The sequence below is a fragment of the Electrophorus electricus genome, chromosome 1 (assembly GCF_041902795.1).
Source record: "Electrophorus electricus isolate QZ-2024a chromosome 1, ASM4190279v1, whole genome shotgun sequence".
NCBI classification, from domain to species: Eukaryota; Metazoa; Chordata; class Actinopteri; order Gymnotiformes; family Gymnotidae; genus Electrophorus; species Electrophorus electricus.
The window spans coordinates 33,034,957-33,047,438 of record NC_137497.1 but is presented as its reverse complement, the minus strand read 5'-3'; the positions used below and the strand labels follow the sequence as shown (position 1 = coordinate 33,047,438).

Sequence of the window (12,482 nt, the reverse complement as noted above, 5' to 3'; positions counted from 1 at the left end):
GTATGACAAGTGAATTCTTGCCGGATACATTGCACAGAACAGCTCAAATCAATCTCATTCTCTGTTACCATGGCTTTCTGCTATCTTCCCAAATCCAGCTGTTGATTTTAACTTTTAAAGCCTCATGTGGATTTGTTTTCTCCTGTCTCTGAGCTTCTCTTTCTTTACACTCCCATTTGTAGGCTTGCTCTGGCACTGAAATCTTTGCATGTTAATTTGTATCGTTAAAAAAAAATAAGCTTGGGTTTAATGTGAGAACACACAGGCCATACGCTGTTAGTCAACAATGGCTTAATGTTCTGTGCATTATATTTTCACATGAAAAGCAAGACTGAAGAGAAAGGCTTTACTGGAGGTCGCTGTTGGACTGTTTTAAAATGCACATTCTATCACCATCATGTCAGCAGATTTAGAGTTTAAAAAAAACAAAACTGCTGTCTGTGGTAGATCGTTAAGAGTGGGTCATGGTTTGATGAAGTTGGACAATGATCCAAAGCAAACATCATTCGTCCCACCTAATCCGAGCATTATATGACTCAATGCTGTTGTGTAATGAGTGTTTTGAGGGGGATTTCAACAAGCTGATAATCAGCAAATACTTTTTCATAGCCTTTTCCCCTCAAAAGGGCCAATAATCCAGAAAGGCGCGATACATCTTACATGATTAAGATGCTGCATGTTTGTTATTTTGAAGGCGCATGGTACAAAGAACATCCATCAGGTTTACTGTATAAAGCTTGCGTTCTTTTGATTTTGTATAAATATGATTTAGCAGTTTGTATGTGCACAATGCAGAAATGCCATAATCTACTATATTTAAAAATGTAATAAATTTTCCAACAAAAATTTTCCAACAAAAGATAATGTTCTGTAGAGCACACTTGTCATACCATTTCATGTCTATGCACCACAAAATGGCAGAGGTGGGCCTATTAGTGGCTGAACATATTCTGGCTCTGACTACATAAAGAAAATCTTTTATTTCCATATTCATTATGAATCAATTTAATACACATTATGGCTAGATTATATTTGATAAGTTACCCAGTGGACCAGCTATATTAACAACTTCAAATATGTTTCAGTAGTATAGAATTTAACCACATAATATGGTGAGAAGTGTAGAATAAAGGTTATCTATAGAAGTAAAACTGAGAAATTTGTGAAAATTTGAACTTTGCCAAACTGTTCATTTGAACGATAATCCATACCAAAAACAAGAAAAGCAAGTTAAGACACAGCAAGGATAATGAACATTCTTAAAGAATTAAACATTGTGTATGAACCACAGAGCAGCAGAATGCAACTGCAGTTCCTTCCTGTCACTGATGCCAACAGCAACAGGCCTTAAAGACAATGTTCAATATTATTAGATTTTATCCTAGTATTTTATTATTATTATTATTATTATTATTATTATTTTAATATTTTCTTTACTGAAAGTGCAAAGACTTCCCAGTAAAGCTGGCTAAATAAAGTAATAGCTCTGCCTGGTTTACTAGCAGATCTACTGAACCAGCTGCTAAATACCAGCTCCCATCCAGGTTGGCTAACAGCTGGCTAAGGCAGAACAGTACTGGTCATGAAGGACCCCAACAAGGGCCAAACACCATCCAACTATGGACGAATAGCCTGCTTGTCCACAACATTTTCTATTTCTGTAATTTTCAGACTGTTTGGACAGGTATCTTCAGCAAGCTGCTATGTAAAAATCAGAGCACACCCTTAAAATGTGGTGGGGAAAAAAATCAGACATTTCAGAAAGTGGTATGGCTATAACCCAAGTGTCCCCAGCATAAATTACACCTACAATCTAAGATGTATCAAAGCTATAGTTTCACCATTTTCCAGACGCTAGTAGCTCCTTTATCTGTTTTGCTTTACATTATGGCACAATAGTGCCCATTCAAACCTACTCAAAACCCGACCAATTATAAGTACGCATATTGGATTTTTGAGGGTTCTCAGCTTTGACAATTTTTACTACACTACATACTATATACTCAAAAATCAGTTAATCAATAGTATGTTGTTGGGATTGTTTTATCTGCAAACCGTGGTGCACGGCCCGATATTTCTAGTCGGTGTCAGGTCGCAGCCACATCCTTATCCTAGTGTAAACTAGGCCTTGTGCGATTGGTCATGCTGTAGTTTACCAGCTACAACTCCGCCTCTCTCTATATAAACCCAGCTTTCCTCTTTATATTTACGGAAATTTCATTTAACTATTGAAACATACTGAATCATACCGGCGCCAAGGTAGGAGTTTTATGACATATTTCAGGAAGTTAGCTAGCTAGGTTAGCGTTGGGGCGTTAAGTCCACTTATTATAGGTATTAGGGAAGAAGTACGCACGATTATATGATCAAGTGACCCAAACAGAAAACAAATTCTGTAACCTACTGAACGTTTTAGTTTCAGTGGAAATGTGCTCTGAAGTTCGATGTGTTCGCTTTTCGTTTTAGTTCGCATTTGAATGTCATCGGGCGAGCTGAAAGCTGTTGCATAACTAAGGTAGCTAGCGTTATCTTATATTTAACCAAAAGGAAAGTATCCATAATTTGCGTTCTCGCGGCAGTCCGGTGCAAATATCACACACGTTTGTGTTTTTAACTTAACAGTTTATTTAGCTAATTTCCTTTGAATTCTGAGGGCGTCCTGACAAACTACGGTCCAAGTTAGCTTGGTGTAAACTAGATACGATAAACTATGGCGTTAAGTTTATGTCACTGGAAACTTAACATGATCTTTTATCCCACTGAATTTGGTCTTTCTAGCTTCAGCAATGGTTAAACTAACGGTTTGAAGCTAGCTAGGAACATTGTGTAATCTGCTGATAGCTTAGATCACCATTGCAATGTCTATAGAGTAAATAGAACCGTTTTTGCACAAAACCAACTATTGTATCTGTAACTTAATTTAAATCGCTGAGAATTGAGCTTCATAAGAAATTGGGGCGTCTTTGTTTCATGATACAATTTATCTTGACACTTCAGAATTTTAAGCTTGTTCTGCTCCACAGATGTAGGTTGAAATGACCAGAATTAATATTTTAATAATAATAATAATAATAATAATAATAATAATATTATTATTATTATTATTATTATTATTATTATTATTATTATTATTATAAATAAATTTAATATTTTATATTAACTTTTCTCCCATGATCAGGGTTTGGAAAATGGACGCCCTATCAGTGGCCAACACCCATTTTAGCCTCGATCTATTCAAGAAGATCAGAGAAAGCAACACAACTGACAATGTGTTCTTCTCACCATTGAGCATCTCCTCAGCACTGGCTATGGTGTTACTAGGAGCTGGTGGCAACACTGCAGCCCAGATGTCTGAGGTCAGACCCGGAGCGTTAAGTTTAATCTCTGCAGCTGTGCATGATGCACAGCCTGGGAACTGACTCCAGTTAGTTAAAACATTGAATGTATTACTGTGTACTGAGTGTATTAAGAGCTGAGATGAGGTCCTGGAAAAATTTTGGAAATTCATTGATTGATGTTTGTAGGTTACCACATGTTGACATTTTATCTAATTTTACTGAAAGGGCAAGTTATCATGACTTAATACTAGTTGGTTTTGGATACACCCAGTGGACACTCCTTAGGTTTCATAACCTTGATTTATTTCATCACATTGTCTTCAGCTGCAAGGTACAAAGTTCACATGGTTGCAAAAGTCTTCTGGTACTTTCATGCCTATGTTTGCTAAGAAATTGAATATACAATCAGAACTCAGAACTCATTACTCATAAATGTTACGTTTCCACAGCAAGTCCACACATGTATAGCTCTGTCAGACATGGATACTCCTCTTAGTGTGAGTTAGTTTTTCCCAAGGTTTTGAATTTTTTAATTAACATGATTAAATGATAGCTGGTTTATTTACTTATAAAACTGAATTCCATAATGATTGTTTTAAATATCCAGCCATCTACACATTGATTATGGCTATAAAGTAGTTCAGTCTACAAAAATAAGTTTACCATGATGTGCATAGGTTTCATTTCAAATGTTTTTTGTTTTTTTGGGGGGGCGGATCACTGCTCACACCACCCAGCATAACACATTATATGAGTAGTGTGAACAGGAATTATGGGGGAGGTGGGATTCATAATGGGAGTCACTGTCTTATTTTTAAAAATGTCCAACCTGTAGGCAAATATAAATCACAGCCCTGTTGAGAGGAAGTGAACTAAAATAAGCAGAACCAAATAGCATTCATCTAAACTGATTTTCTACAATCAGTACAGATAGGCAAGTTAACTTTGATTATTAAATGTGAAGCATGGCATATTGCTTTTGAAAAAAAAAAGTTTAATTTTCAGTTTCTTTTATTTGAGCAGTTTGAATATAAAAATTATGGTATCATTTACATTTATGCCATTTAGATAACGCTTTGATCCAAAGTGACTTACAATTATGACTGAGTACAACTTGCTCAATTGAGGGTTAAGGGCCTTGCTCAGGAGCCCAAAGGTGGCAGCTTGGCAGTTGTGGGACTTGAACCAGCAACCTTCTGATTACTAGTTCAGTACCTTAACTACTGTCCAGATACTAAATGCATATCTATATCAATTCTCTAAAACAAATTACAGCTACATAATAAATAGTGTACTTGATTTTATTTTCACTAATACCAGTTTGAAATCACAGGAAATGCTGTATACAACAATTTTCACCTGCAGGATCAGCAGCTTTCAGCCTAAAGAGCACTTTGACATGATAATCACCACCAGATGTTCTCTGTGCAAGCTTAAGAAAGGTTCTGCTTGTACAATGAACAATAAAGACAAGATTTTCATAGAAGATGAGTAGGGTGTGGCCAGCTAGTTCCTGTGTAACCAGTCCTACACTGTGTTCTTGTCACTCTCAAATATGCAGTTGGATTTTACCTAACATATTTCAGATTGTGTATGAAGTTAATTAAAGCTGTAAAATCCTGTAGTGTGGTATTTCTGCCCACACATTTATTTTTGAAAGATAATGTCTAAGGAACTGAATATGATAGATATGTCATTAATGTGAAATCCTTCAATCAGCATGTGAGTGGTTCCCCAATTCTAGTAATCTGTGTAATGCTATAGGTTTTGGGCTTTAACAAACCAGTGAAGCCTAAATCTGCTCAACCAGCAATGGTTCAACAGTCACAGAAGGTCCAGAAACACCAGTTACCAGCAGCTCTGCAAATGCCAAAGGTTATTCGATATAAATCCTTGAGGAGACACTAACATGGTGAAAGAGCATGATTATGGCTATACTGCTGGTGACGGTATATTTATGGTAACTAGGTGCTTCAGCTCTGGTGGTGGATCTCTGGGATATTTGCTTAAATTCTTGTATATTGGCTAATATACTAAACAAGTATGTGGAATACAAACAGTATATTTTGTATTTGGTCTATACAGAATTTGGTCTATACAGAATTTAAAGCAAGTGTTTGTATAGTACATGACATGGATTTGAAAGTAAACACCTACATTTCTCACCTCAGCAGAGTATTTCTTTTTCATTAGTACCTTCCATCTTTATAACTTGGATTGTGTCAATCTCTACTTTACCACCCCCTTTCCTCTAGTCTCTGCATTTTAACAAAGCTAAGGATCACATCCACATTGGGTTTGACGAGTTGCTAAGAAAACTGAACAAGGCTGGAGCTCCGTACACACTCAGTCTGGCCAACCGTCTGTATGGAGAGAAATCCTACCAGTTTCTGGAGGCAAGTCCTTCATTTACAGAGAAGTGGAAAATGTCTGGATTAACTTTGGAGCTCTGTCTTGTAAATCTCTCTCTTTCCATCATTACACAAATGGCAAAGCCCTGCATTGTTTGTAGAGTACAGAGCTCTAATTAACAGATATGTTACTGAGAAGTGTGTTAAAGTTAATTTGACTCATTTCATGAAAAAAAAGTTTTTTTTAATGAAATATAAGCATTTATCAGAACTTTTAACCTGTTAGACATTTCAGTAGCAGCATATATTAGAATATAACCCAGTTATTGGATTGTTTTTGTTTGTTTGTTTGTTTTGTTTTTTGTAGAAATTTTTGCATGACACAAAAACTCACCATCATGCTGAGCTGGAAATGGTCGACTTCATATTGAATGCAGAGGCAGCTCGTATCCAGATTAATAAGTGGGTGGAGCAGCACACACATGGTTGGTGCTTTACACAAATAAACCTCACACTCTACAGCCCTCAGTCAGGGTTCTACGCCCCCTCCTCGGTGCTCTGTGTGTGTGTTTTACTGTAACAGTTCCTTGTGTTTTTAATGCTCAATATAGAAAAGATCAAGGACCTGCTGGCTGAAGGAGTTGTTGACAGCTTGACCAGGCTGGTGTTGGTGAATGCCATCTACTTCAAGGGCAACTGGGAGAAAAAGTTTGAAGAAAGGGCTACCAGGGAGCTTCCATTTCATCTCAATAAGGTAACTGGCAAACAAGTGCCTCAAAGGTGTTTAGCATATCCAAATGGAACGTGTTTTCCAGTTCTCTGATGGATGCTGTTACATGCCCCCGGTTGGTGGCACAATTGACAGGGCTGTGTGTGCGTGTGTGTGTGCGTGTGTGTGTGCGTGTGTGTGTGTGTGCGTGTGTGTGTGCGTGTGTGTGCGTGTGTGTGTGCGTGTGTGTGTGCGTGTGTGTGTGCGTGTGTGTGTGCGTGTGTGCGTGTGTGTGTGACCAAACACCAATTCAAAAGGAATAAAACAGAGATTCTCGAACAGCTTCTCGGGCTGCAAACAAAACAAGAGGAACTCCCTCATCCCATGCTTTAGTATCAAAACAATATTTACGAAGCATTGACTTTAAAGACTGATGGAAACGTTTCAGGGCATCCTGCGTTTCTGGATGATAAGGACTAGAAATAACATGCTTAACCTTTAAACTTGCCGTAACACAAGCAAAAAAGTTTCGACTGAACATTTATACCCTGATCAGTCTAAAGTGATCAGTCACTTTAGGCAAGCCAAATGGAGAAAATAACTTTACCAAGGATTGAACAATATTTGAAGTGGTAATCCTACGTTTACCATATATAGCCTCTGGAAAGCGCGTAGCAGCACACATGATGGTAAGCAGGAATTTGATTTAGGTAACGGCCCAACAGAATCCACCAGTACCCTCTCAAAAGGTTCACCTATAACTGGTATAGGACACAACGGAGCCGGTGGAATAGGTTCGTTATGCTTATCAGTACTCTGGCAAGTATGACGATGGGTAACACTTCTTTTGGCCTGCCATGAAAAAAGAGTGTTTTAACAACCGATTTCCACTTGCACATTAAAATTCCTTGATTGAGATAATGCACTACTTGCTTATTACCCGTTTCGTCATTACTACTCAAGATAGAAAAATACTTAACTAAATTATTATCTGCTCTTTGGGCTGCTATAAGATGATCATGTCCCACTACACACTTTAAACTGCTGATTCTCAGCTTCATCCGGCTCGCTGTTCTGGTTACATTCATTCAACTTCACAGGGTTCAGCCCTATCTTCTTCCGTGTTCATACACAGAAAGGTATCCAACAAATCTACATCACCCATTGCACGTGACTGAGCCCGTGTAAGCACGCATGCAGGAAAAACCTCCAGCTGTTCCCCAGTCCAGTCAACAAGGGTATCTAGAACATCCAAGTGAGGCAAAACCTTACCTCCTGCAATTTCATTATCCAAAATCAGCTGGATTCCACCCACAGGCAATCGATCATGAACAGCAACTCTAAACCGTTCTGAGAGTAACTCACTTGTTAACTGAATAAAGTGCAACGGTGCTTTAACATATCCCATTTTCAAACCCTGACATGAAACATGCAAACCACAATATGACCGATCCAAAAATGATAAAACACTTGCCAAAACAAAGAATGGGGAAGCCGCAGTATCTCTTAAAATTTTAACAGGTGTAAAATCATCTACGTCAGCCAAATGAACACCACCATCTAAAACGAAAGGCTTTTTGCTTGGGTCCAAGTCAACCTCTTTAACACATCCAAACCATCAGACTCTACCGGGCCAACTAATGATATTCCTTTTGAAGCTTGGCTGTTCTAACCAGCACTATGATTACTTTTTGCTTTTCTTGTTTGTTTGGTTTTTTTTTACGCACCAGATAGTTCACTGCAATATGACCAGTTCAATGACAATAATAGCACTCTCTAATCTCCTGGGATCATGGAGATAACCTGCCAGTTTGCTTCCTTTTAAATCTGCCTTTAGTTGGGTATTCTACATCAGCCAATCCAAGAATTTGTTTGAGTGAGAACGAACTCATCCGCACAAATAGCTGCTTGCGTTGCAGTAACAACCGCTCGCTCGCTCATTCAAATATACTAGAGCTCCCTAAGTGATTCAAAATCAACAGCTTTACTGGCACAGCACCACTTATCAAATATTATAGACTTCCTTTCAAACTCTACATAAGTCTGAGCAGATAGCGTCCTCTGAGTTCTAAAACTTTGTCTATAAGCCTCTGGCACGTGTTCATATGCTCTTAGTATAGTTACCGTCACTACCTCATACTGTGAGCTGTCTCAGTGACAAAGCGACAAAGAACAAACCTCTTGTGCTTTACCCACCAGCAAAAATTTTACCAATATTGCCCATATAATCCTCCGGCCAAAGAAGAGCAATGGCGAGCTTCTCAAAAACACTAAATTGGGTCTCTACTTCACTTTCTCTCAAAGGAAGAACCACAGACATATACCTACTAATATGAACCACACCACTTCTGGAAGCACGAAGCTCTGTGGGCACCACAGGCACAGTCTGAGTCTGCATACCTGCTTGTACCAACACAGGCACATCAGTGGGAGTAGTGGCAATTTGGGAAACTGCCGGTGGTGGTGGAACAAAAGCAAACCCCTTTGCTTTAAATTCCAAGTCATGTATCCAAATCTCCTTTTTTCTTTGTTCAACTCCATTTTCTGAACAGCCAGATTATAATCTAACTGCTGTGCTTCCACCCTCTCAGTCGCTTCCAACTGCCATGCTTCTAACTCGAGACGAGCTAAACGTACTTTCAACCTGCCTTCCTCCACAGACCGATGACCCTCGGTAAACACGGAAGAAAGCGGGTCATAACAAGGCAATGTAGCACTAACCTTTACATCTGGCTCTGCTGTAATGGAGACACCCTCTACCTCTGATTCTCCAATTCCACATATCCCTTGAACACATACCAGATCTACAAGTACTTGTACATTTAATACACCACGCTCCTCTAAATTTTCTATCAATAGCTTGCGAATCTCTACTTTCAGCATAGACCTCGGTATAGAGAAATCAAAATGGCCAGCTATTGCCAGTAACTCATATTTCTTACACCTCCTAAGAACATCTACACTAGGTAAAGCAAGAAAACCCCTTATATCAATCACAGCAGCCATTTCTACAAGTTAATCACACTCGCACCAAGACCCAGCTCCAGGTATTAATATACCCTAGCCCAACAACACCCCCCCCCCACCACCACCACCAAAAGGACAGTACTAAATTCAAATAGAAAGAACATCACACATGTTACATGCCCCTGTTTGGTGGCAAAATTGACAGGGCTTTAACAGCCCTAAGAAGGTGTGTGTGTAAACTAGCCAAGGATGAGACCAACACCAGTAACACAACAATTCTGGTAACTGAACATAAAGTACGGGTGGACGTTGTGGACGGTGCCAAAGAAACAAAAATAATAAACCAACTTCCCTGCCTAACGCATACCTTTCCTGATCAACAATTCAACGAAGTGGCACCCGCCCCTAATCTACCACCTGTACATTACCACCTATACATAACATACACTGAACCATGTTACCTGATTTGTCCACACCGACAGATAGGGGGAAACATAACAGCAATCTCGTAAGTAAACTAAACAGTATCGTTTGTACAGTGTCACAAGATGCCTTTAGTAATAACTCTCAAGTATGCCCCGAATCAGCACCACCCCCACATACTTTCACAGGAGATCTGCCTTTAAAGCAGTAGTCCCACCTCCGTCTCGGCCCACAAGGCTTCTTATTGGGTTACCTGTAACAGGGAAAAGCAACCAATACAAAAACCACAAACATGCAAACCTGACACATAACAGACGGTCTTTAATAATCAGAATTTCCTTGCAGTATTACAGGGAATATCATGCTATGTATGTAACTGGCAACCAAGTGCCTTAAAAAGTGATATGTTTAACCAAATGGAACATGTGGTTCAGACTAGTCACCTGATTGGTGTTCTTTAATAATCTGAATTCTCTGCAGTAATGCAAGGAATATCATGCTATGTTTATTAATTAATTAACAATGATGTCCTGCTCCAGTTATATGCCATGTGGATTCTCATCAGCAGAGCACACGTACTTCATCCACATGAAGTTAATATTTGTAAGCTGCTTTGAATTAAAGCATCAGGCAGAAAGGTAAATGACCCCAGTTAAAAAGTGGTGCGAGAAACTAGTGTGTAACAAAAAAAGGGGAAGGAACATGGAATGTGCAGGTGAGCCCAAGGAAGGAGAGCAGCTTCACTATCAAGTGTCTGACAAATGAGAACTCACGTTTTTGCTTTACTTTTGATTATGTGCAGAACACAAGTAAGCCAGTGCAGATGATGCAGCAGAAGGTGAAGTTTCCACTGGCCTTTATTCCTGATATGAATTGTCAGATTCTGGAGATGCCATATGTGGGAAAAGAACTGAGTATGCTCATCATCCTGCCTAATGAGATAGCGGACGACACGACCGGGCTGGAGAAGGTAACGTGGAATCGCACAAATGGGCTCAGTAGATGTAAAGCAACTTTAAATTACATGTAATGGTCACTTGAGAGGGCAAATGCAAACACCGTTCACATTAAACTAACAGCTCCAAATTTACATTAAACTTAAAGCTGCACATTGGTTTGAAATTGTCTGTTTGGTTTTGTCTCAGCTTGAGCATGAACTCACTTACGAGAATTTCATGGAGTGGACTCGGCCTGATATGATGGACGTGGTGGAGGTTCAGGTGGCAGTGCCCCGCTTCAAACTGTCAGAGACCTATGACATGAAGAACCTGCTGGTCAGCATGGGCATGGCGGACGCCTTCGACCCCCGCAGGAGCGATTTCTCCCTCATGTCCCCCTGCGATGACCTGGTGCTGTCCAAGGTGGTGCACAAGTCCTTTGTGGAGGTGAACGAGGAAGGGACAGAAGCAGCAGCAGCTACAGCAGCGGTGATGATGCTACGTTGTGCTATGTTTCCCCCAGCAAGCTTCGTAGCAGACCACCCCTTCCTCTTCTTCATCCAGCACAAACCAACACGCACCATTCTCTTCTGTGGACGATACTGCTCACCGTAAACTGCTGCAGACTTTAAACGTGTATGCCATGCGAGGGAAGTTTAGTTTTCATGAGATGTTCATGCATATAGACATTGGTTGGAAAAAATGTTACTTGTAACCTAGCTGTTCAAGAGATAACTGCATTTAATAGAAAGGGTAAAGGCAGTAACTAAATGAATTTACTAATGAACTCCTGGTCTTAATGCCATCCTGAATATTTCTATGCCTTAACCTTATGTAACCTACACCATTAAGACTTATCAGAGTAACCATCATGAATTGCTGTTATTACTATATTCATTATTAAAATGTCATGACAAATAAAGCTCTTAACTGAATACTTTTGGCTAATCAATGAAAACAAATTAATCTGATGATGAGTTGTAAAAAGTTCCATATAAATAATTTAGATGTTGACTTTACCTAAGGAAAAAACTAAACTTGTAGGCCTGATATGATGCTCCTCTGGGTTTCCCATTTTCACATGAAACATCATTTTAGGCCTGAAAATTGCAAAGGTTTGTGTCCTTTATTGTGTTCCTTCAGGTAATCTGATTTCAAAAGTAACAACTGAAAACCTTGATCCTGATCTGTCCTTCTATTCAAGTGCAGGTAATATTACCTACATTAGGATAGCCTTCACTCCTCAAAGTACTGCAATACTAGAATATACTAATCAGTAAAAATTATGCAAAAAAAAAAAAAAGTAGTTTGTTTTTATTACCTCAGGATTGGTCCATGGTGATGCCCTGCTAACTGGATACTCCAGGAAGAGTTTAAACAAGCTTCAGTTAGTCCAGTTGTATATTTTTTTATTAATCAGAATGCTTCTTTATAAAACATCTCATTATTTATTTCTATTGCAAAAGGCTGCTGCTAGCATAGAACCGTCTTGTATCTCATCCATTACTCTGTGTTTAAGTAATCTCAGTATTTGCCCACTTACCTTATTTTTCCATTGTATATTTCATTATTCATTTCATCAACATTCTTGTAACTTGTCACAAGCAGCTTTATTCATTCCATGTTATTAGTTTGCCGTCTGTTGTTAACCAGAGGAGGATGGGGTTTCCCTTCTGAGCTTTATTCCTCTCAATGGTTTCTTCTTCTTAAGGAGTTTTACCTTTCCACTGTCATCTCAGTGTGCTCAATGTTTTGG

The 12,482-nt window shown here is 39.1% G+C and overlaps 1 protein-coding gene across 3 annotated transcripts; it reads left to right on the top strand.

Moving 5' to 3' along the window:
* The first annotated feature begins 2,102 nt into the window (after positions 1 to 2,102).
* Positions 2,103 to 11,661, top strand: LOC113571920 (leukocyte elastase inhibitor-like). Of its 3 annotated transcripts, XM_081715699.1 has the most exons (9): positions 2,118 to 2,259; positions 2,467 to 2,515; positions 3,179 to 3,356; positions 5,103 to 5,213; positions 5,594 to 5,734; positions 6,057 to 6,174; positions 6,301 to 6,443; positions 10,591 to 10,758; positions 10,934 to 11,661. In XM_081715699.1, the coding sequence occupies exons 3-9, from the start codon at positions 3,189 to 3,191 to the stop codon at positions 11,339 to 11,341; spliced, it is 1,257 nt and encodes a 418-aa protein (XP_081571825.1). In that variant the 5' UTR covers positions 2,118 to 2,259; positions 2,467 to 2,515; positions 3,179 to 3,188; the 3' UTR covers positions 11,342 to 11,661. The 3 variants fall into 3 exon arrangements, with proteins under 3 accessions (XP_026856934.2, XP_026856932.2, XP_081571825.1); XM_027001133.3 differs by lacking the exon at positions 2,467 to 2,515 and having other exon boundaries at positions 2,103 to 2,259; XM_027001131.3 differs by lacking the exons at positions 2,467 to 2,515; positions 5,103 to 5,213 and having other exon boundaries at positions 2,103 to 2,259.
* Positions 11,662 to 12,482: the final 821 nt, after the last annotated feature.